The following is a 19,829-nucleotide window of genomic DNA, read 5'->3' as shown; positions in this document are numbered from 1 at the left end:
GAAAAGTGACTTACGACCATTTTTCACACTTACGACCATTGCAGCATCCCCGTGGTCATGTGATCGGAATTCGGACACTTGGCCACTGGTTCATATTTATGATGGCTGCAGTGTCCTAGAATCATGTGATCAGCTTTTGTGACCTGACAAATGGGGAAGAGCCTTGGTGGAGCAGTGGGCTAATGCCTCCTTAAGTAACACCAGCTGCCTGCAATTAGTGCAGGTTCGCATCCCACCAGGCTCAAGGTTGACTCAGCCTTCCATCCTTCCGAGGTAGGTAAAATGAGGACCCAGATTGTTGGAGGCAATAAGCTGACTTTGTAATAATGCCGCTTGGGGGGGGAAAGCCCTAATAAGCAGGCATATACATAGAATGAAGGCTATTGCTAAGCACATTGATTTGTGCTTTAGATTGTAAGCCGCCCTGAGTCTTCGGAGAAAGGACGGGATATAAATGGGATTTTTTTTAAAAAAAGACACTTAATTCACTTAACAGCCGTGTTACTAACTTAACAACTGTAGCGATTCACTTAACAGTCGTGGCAAGAAAATTCACAAAAATGGGGTTTCACTCAGCAACATCAATTTTGGACCGAACTGTGGTTGTACATCCAGGACTACCTGTATGCTTCCTTGCAATTTATTTATTGTAAATTAAACCACCCGATAGCCAGAGGGTCTCTGTGCAGCTTATAATAGAATAAGCTCTAAAGAATACAGTTCGAATGAAAACGTAGACCATAGATAAATGCAAAATAAAATAGAACTGGATGCTTTTGTAACTTCTCTCCCTGCCTTTCCTTTGTGCCTAACTTGTTTTTTAAAGCATGGTTCTCAGTACTCCAAAAGTTATATGGATGGGAAATTTTATTTCCTTAAACGGGTAGGCAACCTTGGCTCCCTCATGACTCGTGGACTTCAACTCCCAGAATTCCTGAGCCAGCATGGCTCAGCTTGGAAACCTCTTCCTTTCCCCTCAGCACGGCTGGCTCAGGAATTCTGGGAGTTGAAGTCCATGAGTCCTAAAAGAGCCAAGGTTGCCTACCCCTGCCTTATACCAAACATAACTTTCTAACCAGCTTTTGAATATTTCTTCTAGGAAAGGACAAGCGAGGGAAACCAAAAAGGGAAGGGAGAAACTACTCACCTGCTAGATAGGCTAAAACAGCACAGCAAAACACACCCACAGCTACATGTCTCACTTTTCGGCTCTCCAACAGGAACCAGTCACCTCTGTGACATAAGAACAATATATTTAACTATTTTTGTCTGCAAAGTAGACAGATCCCTTGCTCCAAAGGGATCTCACGTGCAAACCTACTATAATGTTGACAAACTTACATATTGCTCTAAAATACAGACAGTCCTCAACATACCTATTTCCATTAGGGACCGTTCAAAGTTAACAACAGCAGTGAAAAAAGTGACTTAACCACTATTTTTCACACTTAACAACCGTCGCAGGAAACCCGTGGCCATGTGATCAAAATTTCAGCACTTGGTCACTGGTGTATATTTACGACGGCTGCAGCAACCCAGGGTCATGTGGTCACCATTTATGAACTTCCCAGATGGCTTCCGTCAAGCAAGAGTCAAAGGAGAAAGCCAGATTTGCTTAACAACCTTGTGATTCGCTTAACAAATGTGATTTGGTTAACGACCATAGCAACAAAAAAGAAGTTGTTGAATTGGATGCAACTCACTCAACAGCCATTTCTCTTAGCAACAGAAGTTCCAGTCCCAATTGTCATAAGTCAAGGACTCCTTGTACTGTAGATTTGATTGTCCCCGGCAAATTGTGAACAGCGCAAAAAGCAACTTTGTGCTGAAGCTGCCAAAGATCCGAGGAAGTGAGCCATCAACCGTATCCATGGGTAAAATAGCCCCTCTGTTTTGGGAAGGGGGGAGGTCAGCTCAAACCCAAAGACAGAAGGGTTTTTTATTAATATCTGGCCCATTTCTTTTAACGAAACAGCTCTTTTAAATTCTTACTTGGGCCAGAGCTGGTGTTTTGTTGGAGTTATTGCAGTTCTCTTTGACATGCAGGAATTCAAGCTGTTACTGGGGAGTAAAAATGTGAAGCTTTGGGGGGGGAAAGAACAGCTGGTTACCAGGGTTGAAACTTCATCTTCACAGGGAGCTTTAGGTGGGGGGGGGACAGAGGGGAGGGAGGAATAGAATCACAGGCTGTCTTTTGGTGTCTTCAAGTATTGAGTCTTGCTTTGTCAATTGCAGAAGGAATTCCACCCCACTGCTCTCCTTGGCAGGCATAGAAGGAAAGTGGAAAAGGGAAGGGAAGGGGAAATTTGAAGGAAGGAGAGGGAAAGGGAAGGGGGAAAGGGAAGAGAGAGGAAGGGAAGGGAAAGAGAGGAGGAAGGGGGAAGGGAAAGGGAAGGGATAAGGAGAAGAGGGAGAAGGAAAGGAATTTAATGTAGATTATGGGACAGAGAGAGAGAGGAGAATGGAAGGGAAGGGTTATAAGGTATGAGGTGGGATCTAGAAAGAACATCTGAAGTGTTAATTCAGAATCACCACAGCAACTCGGGAAAAACGGAGGAGCTGAGATGAAAGCATAATGAATAGAGTGAACGCCAGGAGGCTGGATTCCAAACTTGCTCATTAAAATGGAATTTCACTTTATAAAGGCTGGCACATGCATGTGGTTGGTGTGTGTTGCACTTTGCACAATAATGTGAGCAATCCCTCAAGGCTGATGTGATCCTGGAGCAAAACTAGGAAGGGGACACTTATACAAAAATTATCCCCCTACGATTCTGTTACAGTTTTAATGAATTTTTGTCGACTTTGGAAATATGTAAATATTAGCTACAAGCATCCCAAAGCCTGCATGGGTTTGCGCATACTAGGCAAGCCAAACTTGGATTGTAGTTCAACGTGTTTTGTCAATCAAGACTATTATAATAAGCCCTACTCAGTTTTCTTTATTTAGATACAGGATTTAATGTAAATACATTTGCTCTGTTTTTTTAACCCTGGTTCGATGTATGATGTGAACCCAACCATCATGTGGTTTAGTTCAATCAAAATCAAAGCCAAAAGAAAGACTTAAAATTATGTCAAGCCCAAAAGGCAACAGATATCTGCTTAATTTGGTCACCTTTGGATTGATTCCCTATACCAGGGGTCTCCAACCCCCATTCCGGGGACCAGTACCAGGCTGTAGCATGCCAGCAACCGGGCCGCACAAACAGGCAAAGTTCATCCCCAGGATGCAGGCAGCACACAAAACCACACCCCCTCGGGTCCATGGAAAAACCTCTTTCCACGTAACCAGTCCCTGGTGCCCAAAAGGCTACTGCTAAGCTTGTAAGCCGCCCTGAGTCTTCGGAGAAGGGCGGGATATAAATGGAATTAAAAAAATAAAAATAATTTTAAAAAAAAGGTTGTGGTTGTTGTTAGTTGCGAAGTCGTGTCCGACCCATCATGACCCCATGGACAACCTTCCTCCAGGATGCTTTACGACTCTTTTTACGACCCTGAAATGCCTTAATTTCTGGACTTGTGGGTCCAGTTGACTGGATGAAGCTGAGCATTAAATCATAGTTTAACGCTTGATGTGATATGGTAGACCCAGCTTGGGGGGGGGGGGAAGGGCTTCTTCAGCAAAGCAGAGGTCAAACATCCTGGCTTAGCAAAAGTTAACCCAAGTTACATGCTCTGCGCCAACTCAGTGCCTCCCACCCCCTTCAAACCCAGTTCTGGGGGAAAAAATGCCACCCTCAGGAAAAGCCACCACCACCCCGAACGTGGCGAGGGGACCTTCGGAGAAGAGAGCTGGGCCCGGACCGGGACTCTCCCGCATACGCACCTCTCGCTGCCCAGCCCGCCCCCGGAGGCCGCGCATCGCTCGGCGCCGCAGTAGCCGTGCAGGAGGCTCAGCAGCAGGCAGCTCAGGCTGAGCACCAAGCCGAGCGAGGCCAGGCCGGCCGAGACGGGCCGCAGCAGAGCCCGGAGCCGCTGGGTCAGGTCGCGGTTGCCGACGGCGCCTCCTTGGATCTGGAAAAGCAGCATCGAGGCCAGCACGGCCACCAAGCCCGAGGCGGTGCCCAAGAGCGTCAGCGCGCCTAAAGCGCGGCGCCCGTACTGGGAGAGCATGAGAGCGAGACGGGACGGGACGGGCCGAGGAGGAACGACGGGGCCGCGGCGGAAAGTCGGGCGCAAAACTTTCCCCAAAGTTGGCGTCGAGGCGTCGCTTTGGAGAGGGAGAAGGGGGCGCGGCCGAAGTGAGCGGCTGCGCGGGGAGAAGAGGGCTGCTGCGGGGGTCCTTCTCGCCACCGACCGCCCAGTCCTCGCCCTTCCAAGCGAGCCTGGATCCTATCTTGATTTGTTCATCCTCCGCGCTCAACCCGGCTGGGCCCAAACTCCGTTGCCGCGCTCCAATGCAGCGCAGACACATGAATTAGAATTAGAACATCGCAACAGAGATATATTGTGGAGTGGAACAAATGGATTGATTACATCCAGAATAAATATGGGACTAAAAAGTTTCATTTAGCATTTGAATAAGTATTGATGCGATGTTTATATTGCTTGTAGTCATTTTATAAGAGTTAAAGTGCGATAGACTTAATAGCTTATTGTTTGCATATGGTAGATTATGATTGTTTTTACTTTTATACCTTGTATTTAGCTTTGGGAAGTCGGGGAGGGAGGGAGGTGTTGGGGTGGGGTGGGAAGAGGGGAGGGGGTTGGGAGGGGTTTTTGTTTTGTTAAAGATAAAATGTACTGAAAAACTTTTCAATAAAAAAAGAGAATCAGAACAGAGCTTGGAGGTCTTCTAGTCCAACCCCTCTGCTCAAGAGGAGACCCTGTACTATTTCAGACAAGTGGCCGTCCAATCTCTTCTTAAAAAATCTCCAGTGAGGAAGCACCCACAACGCCTGAAGGCAAGCTGTTCCACTGGTTAATTGTTCCCACTGTTATTAGGAAGTTTCTCCTTAATTCCAGGTTGCTTCTCTCCTTGATTAGTTTCCATCCGTTGTTTCTTGTCTTGCCCTCTGGTGCTTCGGAGAATAAATTGACCCCCTTCTCTTTGTGGCAGCCTCTCAAATGCTGTAATACTGCTATTTATTTATTTTATTTATTTATTTATTTAATTAAATTTTTATACCGCCCTATTCCCGAAGGACTCAGGGCGGTTTACAGGGCAACATAAAATACAATATAAAAATAGTATAAAATTAAAATAGATTAAATTAATTAAGCCCAACAATTAAAACAATATTAAAAGCGAAAACCCCTTCAGTCCAGGCCTGATAGATCAAAAAACCAGGTTTTCAGGTCCCGGCGAAATGAGTGCAGATCGGGGGCGGTCCAAAGTTCCACCGGTAAATCATTCCAAAGGGCAGGCGCACCCACAGAGAATGCCCTCCCCCTGCTATAATGCCCCCCCTCCTTCTTTTCTCTAGACTAGCCATACCCAAATCCTGCAACCATTCTTCATATGGTCTCCAGGCCTTTAAATTTTAGTCTCCAGGCCTTTTCCAAAATCTCAACATCTTTTTTGTAATGTGACCAAAACTGGATGCAATATTGCAGGTGTGGCCTTACTAAAGCTTTATAAAGTGGTATTAATACTTCACATAGTTTTGATTCTATGCCTCTGTTTATACGGAGCAGATCACCAAGTGACCTTGCCTGATTTTACCATCTCTTGCACTGGTCATTAAGCAAATGTGGTGGTTGGTAAGCAAAATCAGTTTCCTCAATGGGCACACATTGCTGGAAATCAGAAGTAAATGCCAGTGGCTGGCAAAAAAAAGAAGTTGTATATTGTGGTCCTGTCACAGTGGGACTCTGCAAATGGATGTAAACGTGGGCTGGTTTCCAGGTGCCCCAAAACAGATCACGTGACCACAGTGGGGCCGCAGCCATCATAACTCTGAATCCAAATCATAAATAACTCAGGAGGTGCATCATGACCTGTCTGTCAAAAGTCAAGCACAACCTGGCCAGTGTTTCCTCAAGCACAGCAACTTCTTGATGTGTGGACTACAACTCCCAGAATTCCCCAGGCGTGTCTATATATCTTAATGTTGCTGAGGATAAGAAATAATTGTCATAAATTACTTCAAAGGACCTGCTGATATACTGCACACACACACACAGCACACGCACGCACACAAACACAATTCTTTTTTTTTGGCTAGTGTTTCATTCATTTCTTTCTTAGAACGCTTTCATAGCTATGCAGAGTACAGCAATAGCAAATCAGGGGAATGATAAATCTAGCTTCATCAAGTTTACACCACCACAATTTACTCTCTGCTGATCTTTCTCTCCATGCTTCCATACGTTTCCTGTTGTTCTTCTCACCTCTCTTCTTCTGAGGAACTCAGCAAATTCATCTAACCACAATTTTCTCAGTCTCGACCAATTCATTCTTCCTTTCGAGTCTGCAGTATGAATCTTATTCATTCTCTCTTTATGACCCAACTCCCTCCACCTCACCTCAGAGAACTTCATTTTACTAGCGCTTCTTTGTACACAAAGCCACACCATTCTTCTGCCTTTCTCCTCTTGTTTTATCACACACACTTAAATCAAGTTATTTTCATGTTTCTCTCGATGGGCTCAGCCCTCATGTCTCTGCAACAAAGCAGACAAAATTACATGGTCCGTGTTTGCTTTCTTTATCAAACTTTGAGTAGAAAGAAAAACGGATAAATATAGATACTACTGACCTAGGGAACCGGAAACCCAGTGCTTTCAGAACCAAAGCAGCAGCTGAAGACCGCACTCCTATTCACGTCTAGTCGGCTGCGCTAGAAATTCGGTACAAGGTGTATTCCCTGCAACTGGACATTCTATGACGATCAGGTTGTGCCCTTCATTTGACAAGTTTACAGGCAGTCCTTGACGTACAACCGTTTGTTCAGAGACCATTCAAAGTTACAACAGCACTGAAGAAAGTGACTTGTGACCAGTCCTCACATTTACAACCATTGTGGCATCCCCAGGGTATCATGATCACATGATTAAAATTCAGGCATTTGGCAACCAACGTGTACTTAAGATGGTTGCAGTGCCCTAGGGTCACCTGATCATCATTTGCGACCTTCTCAGCTTATATTAGGCCCACCTCCAAAAATCAAGCTAGGGCTTATTTTTGGGGTTTCCGATCACTCAGGTGGTGATGGAATGGGAAGTATCCGGCTTAAAAATCAAGCACTGGGAATTCCTATATTCGGTCCCTGGGAAGGCAACAGAAAGTAGGAACCAGGTTGATTCAGAAAGTCTTTTTCCCACTGGGGTGAGATTACCGTCCTGCATTTCTGCTTTAATTATATTACCGTCTTCCTAAATCTGCAACAGTCCAGCCAGCCCAAAATACACCAGTCTGCATCCTCTTTTTGAACGTGGATATCCTCAGGCTTGAGTATTTCACTATCCCGTTGATCCCAGAGCTTTGCGCTCTTCCCAACACCCTCTTCCAGCACAGGAAAAAAACCAGACCCTTCAGTCAACATGAAAATGCCCAGGGATGCCCATTCTGTCTCTTTGCGTTGGTGGTATATGCTGGGTTTCTTCCGCCCCAGGGAAACTAAGAAGCTAATTCTGAAAAAATACAGTTGTCTTTGGCACAGGATTCTGTCTGGGCTCTCCATACCAATCTGCCTCTTGGGATTTGAGTCCTCAGGGAATAGGGCGGTATATAAATATAACTAAATAAATAAATAAATAAATAAAATTTGTACATGTACAGTGCCAGTCAGGGGAGCAATTGGCAGGGGTTTTGACAATATATTGTGCCACATGCCATTCACCACTAGAGGAAGCCAATTCAGGATGCTTGCTGGAACTGGGTAATCGTAAAGCTACTGCTTAGATCATTTGGACATACAAATATACAAACAGGTAGTCCTCGGTTTACAACCATTCCTTAAGGCAGAGGTCCCCAATCTTTTGGGCACCAGGGACCGGTTCCGTGGAGAGAGGTTTTTCCACGGACCGGAGGGTGCGTGGTTTTGTGTGCTACCTGCATCTTGCGGATGGGGCTTTGCTTGTTTGTGCGGACCGGTTGCTGGCATGCCGCGGCCCGGTACTGGTCCACGGACTGAGGGTTGGGGACCCCTGACTTAAGGGACTGTTCCAAGTTAGACAGCTCTGAAAAAAGTGACTTAAAATCAGTTCTTGTACTTTCGATCCTCACAGCCACACGATCAAAATTTGGGCCCTCGCCAACCAGCATATGGGGTCATGTGATGCTATTTGCGACTTTCCTAGTTGTCTTCTGACAAGGAAAGTCAAGAGGGGGAGCCGGATTCACTTAACAACCACTCGATTCACTTACAATGATTTGCTTAACATCCAAGGTTAAAAAAGTTCATCAAATGGGGTGTGACTCAATAACTGCCTCGTTTGACAACAACATAAATTCTGCCCCAATTATGGTTGTAAGTCAAGGACTACCTATATAGACTTATGACCACAAATCGTTAAGCAAGACAGTTAAGTTTTGCCCCATTTGTACAACCTTTCCTGCCACAGTTAAGTGAATCACTGTAATTGTTAAGTTAGTAAGTTAATTGAATCTGGCTTCCCCATTGATTCTGCTTGTCAGAAGGTCACAAAAGGTGATCGGATGTCCCCAGGACACTGGTCTTTTTTATCATGTGATCATGGAGATGCTACAACGGTCATAAGTATGAAAACAGACATAAGTCATTTTGTTCAGTGCCAATGTAACTTCGAACAGTCACTAGATGAAACGTTGTAAGTCGAGCTGTAATGCAATAGCACATTAAAGATAAGGTAAAGGTTCCCCTGCACATGCGTGCTAGTCGTTTCCGACTCTAGGGGCCAGTGCTCATCTCCGTTTCAAAGCCGAAGAGCCAGTGCTTGTCCGAGGACGTCTCCATGGTCATGTGGCCGGCATGACTAGACGCCAAAGGCGCATGGAACGCTGTTACCTTCCCACCGGAGTGGTCCCAATTTTTCTACTTGCATTTTTACGTGCTTTCGAACTGCTAGGTTGGCAGAATCTGGGACGAGTAACAGGCGTTCACTCTGCTACGCGGCACTCGGGATTCGACCCGCCAAACTGCCGACCTTCTGATCAACAAGCTCAGCGTCCTAACCCACTGAGCCACAAAAGGCAGCCTTACTAGGAACTGCTTCCATCCTGCGACGATATCTGTAATACCATCAAACACCAACATCTGCCTATCCCAGGTCCTTGGTAAGGACTCGATAGGTAGACAAAAATGCCAAATTCAGTCTGAACATCTGGCTGGCTGTGCAATGATCAATAATGATGATGATGATGATGATGATGATGATGATGGAAGGGACCTTGGAGGTCATCTAGTCCAACCCTCTGCTCAGGCAGGAAACCCTATATACCATTTTAGACAAATGGCTGTCCAATCTCTTCTTAAAAACTTCCAGTGTTGGAGTATTCACCGCTTCTGGAGGCAGACTGTTCCACGGGTTAATTGTTCTAACTGTCAGGAAGTTTCTCCTTAGTTCTAGGTTGCTTCTCTCCTTGATTAGTTTCCATCCGTTGCTTGTCCTGCCTTCAGGTGCTTTGGAGAATAGCTTGACTCCCTCTTCTTTGGGGCAGCCCCTGAGATATTGGAACACTGCTATATGTCACACCCTATTGTTTGTAACCACCCCAAACCATTTGTTTGAGAAGGCTGGCCATATAAATTGGATGGATAGGTGGATAGATGTATAAATGGATGGATGGATTAATGAATTAATAAAGGCAACAGAAGCAGAGCGGGTGGATTCTATCACTGATAACAGTAATAAAAATTTAACAACTTTCAAAAAGTGATTCTACAATCACTTTTAGTCAAGGTTAATGGTTCCATACATCATGCAAAGCTATTTATACGTAGAGCCAATGACTATTTAGATTAAAGGCTCAGTGAGCTTTTTGGAGGATTTAAACTTTGGTTTCTCCAGGTCCAGTCCAAATTTAAACTTCTGGTTTTCCCCAGCAAGAGGTTTGAAGAATGAGTTTTGTATTTTTATATTCGAGGTCACCCATAAAAACAACTCGGTTCCATAATCAGAACAAATGCCTGCCATTACCAAGGTTTTTAAACCTACACCTGGATTTTGCTGAATGTAGGAATAGGAGAAGCAGCCTAGGACCTCTTAGCCTACCTGGGTCAAGAGAAGGCAGGGGCCTGACCTCTGCTAGACTCTCATATAGCCTTTCTGGTGCTTTGCCATCAGCTCACATGTAACCAGAGGCTGGTCGTTGCATCAGTTCCCTTTCCAGCTCTTGTAAACACACGTTTTTCTCCAGGGAATCTGGCTGTCTTGTTCTCCAAGGATAGTGGATCCGTCAGCCGCTCAGGAATCTATTGGGGAGAGCAGGCGGCTGTGCGTATCTGGGAATCAAAAGCGGAACCTATACATGTACAGTGCATTCAGAAAATGCGTTCACTTTTGTCAATTTTGTTATGTTGCAGCTTGATTCTACAGTAATTGAAATTCATTTTTTCCCCTCTCGTTAATCTACACTCAGTACCCCATCATGACAAAGTGAAAACAGAATTTTAGAAATGTCTGTAAATTTATTAAAAAGAAAAAAAAACCTGAAATATCACATTGGCATAAGGATTCAGCCAGGACTCTTCCAAGAACTAGTTGCCTGGTCAAACTGAGCAAGAGCCTTAATAAGAGAGGTGACCAAGAACCTGATGGTCACTCTGACCGAGCTCTAGAGATCGTGTGTGGAGATGGGACAGAGTTCCAGAAGGACAACCATCACTGCAGCCCTCCACCAGTCTGGGCTTTATGGCAAGTGGCTAGCCCAGGGGTCTTCAAACGTGGCCCTTTTATGACTTGTGGACTTCAACTCCCAGAATTCCTCAGCCAGGCATGCTGGCTGAGGAATTCTGGGAGTTGAGGTCCACAAGTCATAAAAGGGCCACGTTTGAAGACCCCTGGGCTAGACAGAAGCCTCTCCTCGGTGCAAAACACATGGCAGCCACCTTGGAGTTTGCAAAAATGCACCTGAAGGATTCTCAGACTGTGAGGAGCAAGATTTGCTGGTCTGATGAAACCAAGATTGAACTGTTTGGCCTCAATTCCAAACATTTGGTCTGAAAGAAACCAGGCACCATTCATCACCTGCCCGATATCATCCCAACAGTGAAACGTGCTAGCATCACGCTGTTGGGGTGTTTTTCAGCAGCAAGGACTGGGAGACTGATCAGGGTTGAGGGAAAGCTGAGTGGAGCAAAGTACAGGGAAATCCTCAATGAAAACCTGTTCCACAGCACTCAGGACCTCAGACTGGGCCGAAGGTTCATTTTCCAACATGACAAAGATCGTAAGCATACAGCCAAGGCAACATAGGAGTGGCTTAGGGACAACTATGTGAATGTCCTAGAGTGGCCCAGTCACTGACTAGAACCCTATTGACCATCTCTGGAGGGACTTGAAAATGGCTGTCCACCAACAGTCGCCATCCAACCTGACTGAGCTTGAGAGGATTTGCAAGAATGGCTGAAAAATCACACCATGGCTGCAGGTGTGCAAAGCTTGTCACGTCATACCCAAAAAGACTCGAGGCTGTAATTGCTGCCAAAGGTGCTTCAACAAAGTACTGAGCGAAAGGTCTGAATACTCATGCCAATGTGATATTTCAGGTTTTTTTCCTTTTTAATAAATTTACAGACATTTCTAAAATTCTGCTTTCACTTTGTCATTATGGGGTACTGAGTGTAGATTAATGAGAAAAAATGATTTCAACACTGTAGAATCAGGCTGCAGCATAACAAAATTGACAAAACTGAAGGGGGTCTGAATACTTTCTGAATACACTATATATGGACAGGGGGCATTTTAAACAAAAACATTTTCCTTCCCCCCCCCCCCAGCCATTTCTGAAACTGTTTGAAACCCTGGAACAGGGATCTTCAAACTTGGCCCTTTTATGACTTGTGGACTTCAACTCCCAGAATTCCCCAGCCAGCGTGCCTGGCTGAGGAATTCTGGGAGGGGTCTTCAAACTTGGCCCTTTTATGACTTGTGGATTTCAATTCCCAGAATCCCCCAGCCAGCGTGTCTGGCTGAGGAATTCAAAATTGCTTAGCTGTATGACTGGCTAAAAGTCAAACAAGGAAACTGAGACCACACGTCTTGACCTCTCCAGAAATAAACTGCTCCTCCATTACTGGTATGCGCTCAGTACATTTTGAAAAAATTAAAGAGCATGTCTAAATTTTATAAAGTGAAAACAGATAAATTAAAAGGCTCGTTTACAGGACAATAAGTTTAATCTGGACAATGAAAGGACTTTGCCAAACAGTCTCTGGTAAGGGGATCCGAATTATCATGAATACAGCTCCCTTTCAAACATCACAAGTCAGAAATTCTTGTTTGAGTTTGACTTCTTATATGCAGTGCTTTTTTTGTAAAAGTAAAAGGTGCCGGAACTCACACATGTCATACAACCCGCCTTGCCTACCATACAAGGTTCCATCCAAAAAAGGTGCCGGAACTCCGTTCTGAGTGTTCTATGACCAAAAAAGCCCCAGTTATATGTTATATGTACCCTGCAACTGTGATTTATAAACCATGGTTTAAGGGCTTGAATATGTGACCCCAATGACTTGGCTTAGGCCACACGCTGAATGCAATCCCAACATGCAGTTCCTCTAGTCTTGTAACAAAACCCAAACTATGTGATTTAATACAATGGCCAGATTCACAGAACCTGCTAAACCAAAGGCTGGTTCCTTACATCCTGAGCAGCAAACAACAACACCATATTTTAGTCCGGCTTATATAAATTCAGCCCATTATGTACCACATATACGGAGATGCAAAAAATATATGGGCTTTTGAGTTGAATTGAAGAGCGAACTAGGATCCAAGTGCTTCACTTCATGTAAGGTTAAAGAACTGTGGAAGAATCCAAGTGAAAATTCTGAGATTGAGATTCTTGGCTTTTTTGAAATCCTAACTGAGATATCAGCATAGAGAGAGAGTGAAAAACAAATGCAGTGTTCTACTTGCACTGATACGAATATGTGAGGCTATGTTCACACAACACAATTAGCCGTCAGACAAAGACTAAGCAGATATATTCCCACAACATATGAAGTTAATATTTACCTTGATTTTATTTTTATGCCATATGGTATTTTGGAGCCTCAACTATTTTTTAAAATTTATGGTTAAGCATATTTTACAAACTTAGGAAATGGGACAATTAACTAATATAAGAATATTGTTTAAATGTTGTGTATCTATTTATTTAACATTTCTATGCTGCTCCATTCCTCTAAGAACACAGACTGGGTGTGTGTATATCTGCACATTACATAAAACACCTTTCTTACATTCTTGATTAAAATTGTCAGTATTTATTAACTTTTGTTGTTCAGTCACTAAGTTGTGTCCAACTCTTCGCGACCCCATGGAATTTATTAGCTACTAAAGCTAAATGGATCCTCTTCCAATAGAAGCCTGTGTTTCCTTTATCTTGTTTTCCTAGTTTTATGAGTAAGCAGCAAAATCCTTTTATTTTTAATTAATAAGCATAGCACCACTGGGGAGAAACGTGCTGATTATAAAAAATATTAATTTAAATGGAACAAACTGTTGAAATCACAAGTATATTTTATATTTATATTATTTATTAAATTTTTATACCGCCCTTCTCCCGAAGGACTCAGGGCGGTATACAGGGCAATAAATATTAAAACGAAGTACAAAAGTTAAAAAATTAAATATTATGCCCGATATAAACAGTAATTAAAACCATGTTAAAAACCCAACCGTTAACCCATCAAACCAGGCCGGATTGCTCGACATTCTTTGATCGGAGGCACCCTGAGGAGGCCCTTTCTGTGGGAGCGCACTGGACGGAGGGAGGTTGACACCGGCCGCAGGTGTTGCCGTAGGTAATCCGGACCCATGCCATGTAGGGCTTTTTAAGTCATTACCAACACCTTGAATCTCACCCGGAGGACAACCGGCAGCCAATGCAGCTCGCGGAGCAAAGGTGTAACATGGGAGTATCAGGAGACTCCCAACACAACTCGCGCGGCTGCATTCTGCACCAGTTGGAGCCTCCGAGTGGTCTTCAAGGGCAGCCCCATGTAGAGAGCATTACAGTAGTCCAGACGAGAGGTCACGAGCGCATGAGTGACTGTACGCAAGGCATCCCGGTCCAGATAAAGGTAAAGGTAGTCCTTGACTTACAACCATTCATTCAGTGGCCATTTGCAGTTATAATTCCACTAAAAAGTGAAATATGACTGTCTTTCACACTTAAAACCATTGCAACATCCCCATGGTCATATAATCAAAATCGGGACGCTTGGCAACTGACTTGTATTGATGACGGTTGCAGTGTCCTGGGGTCATGTGATCCCCTTTTGTGACCTTCTGATGAGCAAAGTCAATGGGGAAGCCAGATTCACTTAACAACCAGGTTACTAACTTTACAGCTCCAATGATTCACTTAACAACTGGGGCATGAAAGCTCATAACATGGGGTAGAACTCACTTAACTAAATCTTGCTTACCATGCAAATGTTGGGCACAATTGTGGTTGTAAGTCAAGTATTCTTGTTTAACCACTGGTCGTTCAGCAACTGTTCGAAATTATGACGGACCTTTCAAAAGCTACTTATGACTTGGTTCCAGACGATTGTACATACCCTATGATCACATGACTTCATTTTGGGTGCTTGGCAACCTTTACGGCTGGTTGCAGCCTTCTCTGATCACATGACTGAAATTTACACATCTAGGCTAGTTTCCGGAGTATAAGACTACTTTTTAACCCATGAAAATCTTCTCAAAGGTCAGGGGTCGTCTTATAAGCCGGGTGCTGAAAATTTAGGGACAGGGCTGGCTGGAAAACCTGGAGCGGATCTCCCATTTAGTCTGTGCAGGGAAAGCGGGACCAATTGGAGAAGCTGCAGTCTGTGATTTTTTACAGGCTGGGGTCTGGGCGTCTTTCCTTCTAAAGTTGAAGAGCAGCTGTAGTATATCCCAACTTGAAAGGCAGGTGGGGAAGGCAGCAGCCAGAGCAGTGGCTTAGCTCTAAGGACACATTTGACTCAGGAACTGGGCGGGCTGGCTGGAAAACCTGGAGCGGATCTCCCATTTGGTCTTTTTTTTAAAAAATCCCATTTATATCCCGCCCTTCTCCAAAGACTCAGGGTGGCTTACAATTTAAAGCACAAATCAATGTGCTTAGCAATAGCCTTCATTCTGTGTATATGCCTGTTTATTAGGGCCCCCCCCCCAAGCAGCATTATTACAAAGTCAGCTTATTGCCCCCAACAATCTGGGTCCTCATTTTACCTACCTTGGAAGGATGGAAAGCTGAGTCAACCTTGAGCCTGGTGGGATGCGAAGCTGCACTAATTGCAGGCAGCTGGTTTTACTTAAGGCTCTGCGCAGGGAAAGCTTTAGAGTGAATTAGGAAAAGTGAAAAAGTGAATTAGGAAAATAGGGAACGGTTGCTGGAATTGGGTATGTGTAGTTTAAAAGAGAAGGGTGAGGGGTGACATGATAGCAGGGATCCAATATCTCAGGGGCTGCCACAAAGAAGAGGGAGTCAAGCTATTCTCCAAAGCACCTGAAAGCAGGACAAGAAGCAATGGATGGAAACTAGTCAAGGAGAGAAGCAACCTAGAACTAAGGAGAAACTTCCTGACAGTTAGAACAATTAACCAGTGGAACAACCTGCCTCCAGAAGTGGTGAATGCTCCAACACTGGAAGTTTTTAAGAAGAGACTGGACAGCCATTTGTCTGAAATGGTATAGGGTTTCCTGCCTGAGCAGGGGGTTGGACTAGATGACCTCCAAGGTCCCCTCCAACTACTTCTTCTTCTTCTTCTTCTTCTTCTTCTTCTTCTTCTTCTTCTTCTTCTTCTTCTTCTTCTTCTTCTTCTTCTTCTTCATTATTATTATTATTATTATTATTATTATTATTATTATTATTATTATTATTATTTAATCCACTTGCACTGTTTTATGTTTACATGTTTGATGACAAACAGCCTTATGTTTATAAGTGACAGTTTTCCTACTAAGCACCTGCATGTTATAAGCATTTGAATTAAAATTACCATATTAAAATCAAATCTGATGTTTTTTAATTTTTATTTGGTGTGCGTTGGAAGAGGGGTAGTCTTATACGGCGAGTATAGCCCAAACCCTATAATTTAACAGGAAATGTAGGGGGTCGTCTTATACGCCCAGTCATCTTATACGCCGGAAAATACGGTAATTTCAGGCCTTTTGGTTGATGGCCAGCAAAAACACCAGTAGGGATACATGGATTTACTTAAGGATTGCCATATTTGCTGATTGATTGATTGATTGACCATCAGAAAAAAAGTCATAAAATCAAGTCTGGTCACAGATGGTGCCCCAATTTACGACTGTCATGATTTATGGCCAAATTTCTTACAATAAGTTGTAAGTCAAGGACTATCTGTATTGCAAATGGAGCAGCTGGTATTGTTGGATTAGGGCAGTGTTTCTCAAACTTGACAAGGTAGGGTTAAGGATTAGGGCAGTGCTTCTCAAACTTTAAGACATATAGATTTCAACTCCCAGTATTCAACTCCCAGGAGCCCACATGTCTTAAAGTTGCCAGGTTTTGGAAATAGTGGATTAGGATGGTATTGTTTTTTAATCAGAGGGGGTCATTAATAATAGAACACTACACCAAGAGAAAATTCAGCATTTCTAAAAAACCATCTATAATCAAGCATTTTTACTTCCATTGATTTTACCTCAACACATTTAAATACATACTTGTAGTTGTATATCCTACCTAGACTGTAAATTCCAGTCTGTATGTTGAACTTTACTTTGTCTTTATGGCTGTTTAAAGGGCTATATAGATGGTGCAATCCTTGAATATATACCCTGCTTTAATCAGTTATTTTCAGTGTAATTTACAGCAAATAATTAAAAGATAAATACGGTAACTAAAACAACTGATGGCAAATTAAACCACCCAAGAGTATTTAAAATAATGTAAAAGATTTTAGCGAGTTCACATTAAAAATGGGATAAAATATACCACAATTGGAGGGGAAAACAGCACAGTGCGATTGCTGAACTCAGAAATTTGTGCTCTGAACATACTTTTTTTAAAATTGGTGATGTTAATTAGAATTGGATTTTCTTTTTTCAGCATGCCAGTCATCAAAAAATGCCCTTTTAAAGGATATTCTGTTCCCATCCCCTACAAATACCCAACATTTTATGATATCGGCACATGTTCGTGTTCTTTTAAATTATTATTATTACAGGTAATTGAGGCCTTTGAGCTATGGTGCTGGAGAAGACTCCTGCGAGTCCCTTGGACTGCAAGGCGATCAAACCGGTCAGTCCTAGAGGAGATCAATCCTGACTGCTCTTTAGAAGGCCAGATCCTGAAGCTAAAACTCAAATACTTTGGCCACCTAATGAGAAGGAAGGACTCACTGGAGAAGAGCCTAATGCTGGGAAAGGTTAAGGGCAAGAGAAGAAGGGGACGACAGAGAACGAGGTGGCTGGATGGAGTCACTGAAGCAGGAGGCGTGAGCTTAAATGGACTCCAGAAGATGGTAGAGGACAGGAAGGCCTGGAGGAATGTTGTCCATAGGGTCGCGATGGGTCGGACACGACTTCGCAGCTAACAACAACATTACAGGTAATCCTCGACTTATGACCACAGTCAGGACTGGAACTTCTCTTGCTAAGCAAGTCAGTTATTAAGTAAATTGTGCCCAATTTTACAACTTTTGCCATTTTCATTAAGCAAATTACTGTGATTAAGTGCAGAACAGTCATTAAGCGAATCTGGCTTCCCCCATTGACTTTGCTTGTTGGAAGATTGTTAGGAAGATTGCAGATGGCGTTAAGTGGCCCTGAAACCATTATAAATCCACACTGGTTACCAGGGGACCACATTTTGTGACTGCAAGGATGCTGCAGTAGTTGTACCAATAGTACTTAGACTTATATACCGCTTCACAGTGCTTTACAGCCCTCTGTAAGCAGTTTACAGAGTCAGCCTATTTCCCCCAACAATCTGGGTCCTCGTTTTACCGACCTCGGAAGGATGGAAGGCTGCGTCAACCTTGAGCCAATGAGGATCGAATTCCTGAATGCAACACTGCATTCCAACCACTGCGCCACCACAGCTCAATTGTGAGCCTGAGAACTAGGCGAAAGTCAATTTTTTCAGTGCCATCATAACTTGAAGAGTCAGTAAACCAATGGTTGTAAAACTTAGGACTACCTGTATTTTCAAGGCTGTGTTTTTAAAAGTTTTTTTTAAAATTTTTCCCCCTGAGATCTAAGTATATTTAGCATTTCTCACTCTTGTTCCAGTATCTGAGGGGCTGCCACAAGACAGAGGGGGCCAGGTTGTTCACCAGAGCACCAGAGGGAAGAACGAGAAACAATGGTTGGAAGAGAGAAGCAACCTGGAATTAAGGAGAAACTTCCTAACAGTGAGGACAATCAACCAGTGGAACAGCTTACCCCCAGAAATTGTGGGCGCTCCATCGCTGGAAGTTTTAAAAAAGAGACTGGACAATCACCTGTCTGAGATGGAACTATAGGTCCTCTTGCTTGAGCAGGGGGCTAGACTAGAAGACCTCCAAGGTCCCTTCCAGATTCTATTCTATTCTCTTTCTCTTGTTAACACTTCCACCCTCCTATGTATACAGGATGTCATCCGGGCAACATACAGATTAGTGAATTAATTTATTTCCTGCATTTGTATTGTGTGCTAAAGCAGAATTAGTCTAGCGGTTCAGATTCAGACAATATAATCAATCACAAAAAATAACTTAAAACTAAGCATGTTGTGCAAATGTAAACCTACTGTGTCACTGTTGTCTCATAAAGGCCCCGACACAGCTTTGGGCCAACCACTATTAGTCTGCCTTACTTCACAGGGTTGTTATAGGGAAAAATAGAGCCAGTTTAATGCGATAATTAAGACACTAGGCTAGAAACCAGAAGACTGTGAGTTCTACTCCTGCCTTGGGCAAAAAAGCCAACTGGGTGATTTTGGGCCAATTACCAGGAGACTGGGAGTTCTAGTCCTGCCTTAGACATAAAACTGGTGTGGTGACTTTAGGTCAGTCACTCTGTCTCAGCCCAACCCACCTCACAGGTTTGTGGGGAAAATAGGAAGAGGAAGGGGTATTAAATATTTTTGCCTCCTTGACTTAATTATAAAAATAAATACATAAATAGGTGAAGGAATCACTGTTTGCCACTTTGAGCTCCTGAATGCGATATTTAAATACCTATACTCTAATGGAAATCCCAATAAAGTCTTTGAAAAAAATGTCTTGGAATAAATTGGAAAAGACGATGCAGTAAAAGTGCTACACTCAATTTGCCAGCAAATTTGGAAAACTCAACAGTGGCCACAGGATTGGAAAAGATCAGTTTACATTCCAATTCCAAAGAAAGGCAGTGCCAAAGAATGTTCAAACTATCGCACCATTGCACTCATTTCTCATGCTAGTAAAGTTATGCTTAAAATCCTACAAGCAGCATGTGGATCGAGAACTACCAGAAGTACAGGCAGGATTTCGAAGAGGCAGAGGAACTAGAGATCAAATTGCCAACATACGTTGGATCATGGAGAAAGCTAGGGAGTTCCAGAAAAACATCTACTTCTGCTTCATTGACTATGCTAAAGCCTTTGATTGTGTGGATCATAACAAACTGTGGCAAGTCCTTAAAGAGATGGGCATACCAGACCATCTTATTTGTCTCTTGAGAAACCTATATGTGGGCCAAGAAGCAACAGGGAGAACTGGACATGGAACCAATGATTGGTTCAAAATTGGGAA

General features: G+C 43.5%; 2 protein-coding genes across 2 annotated transcripts in view; one reads left to right on the top strand and one right to left on the bottom strand.

The window, feature by feature from the left end:
- Positions 1-19,829, bottom strand: part of TMEM221 (transmembrane protein 221) — a gene marked incomplete at its 5' end in the record, with an annotated part of 267,333 nt that overhangs the window by 1,184 nt on the left and 246,320 nt on the right. Inside the window, 2 exons of the mRNA XM_081318996.1 lie at positions 1,148-1,233; positions 3,830-4,104. Of these exons, the coding sequence (XP_081175122.1) occupies positions 1,148-1,233; positions 3,830-4,104 (361 nt within the window). The remainder of the gene's footprint in view (positions 1-1,147; positions 1,234-3,829; positions 4,105-19,829) is intronic.
- The window catches only part of MEF2B (myocyte enhancer factor 2B), a 74,539-nt gene that overhangs the window by 408 nt on the left and 54,302 nt on the right, over positions 1-19,829 (top strand). The gene's annotated exons all lie outside the window — the stretch shown is intronic.

Source organism: Vipera berus (assembly GCF_964194415.1).
Source record: "Vipera berus genome assembly, chromosome: 1".
Taxonomy (NCBI): Eukaryota; Metazoa; Chordata; class Lepidosauria; order Squamata; family Viperidae; genus Vipera; species Vipera berus.
This window is presented reverse-complemented; position numbering and strand designations above follow the sequence as displayed.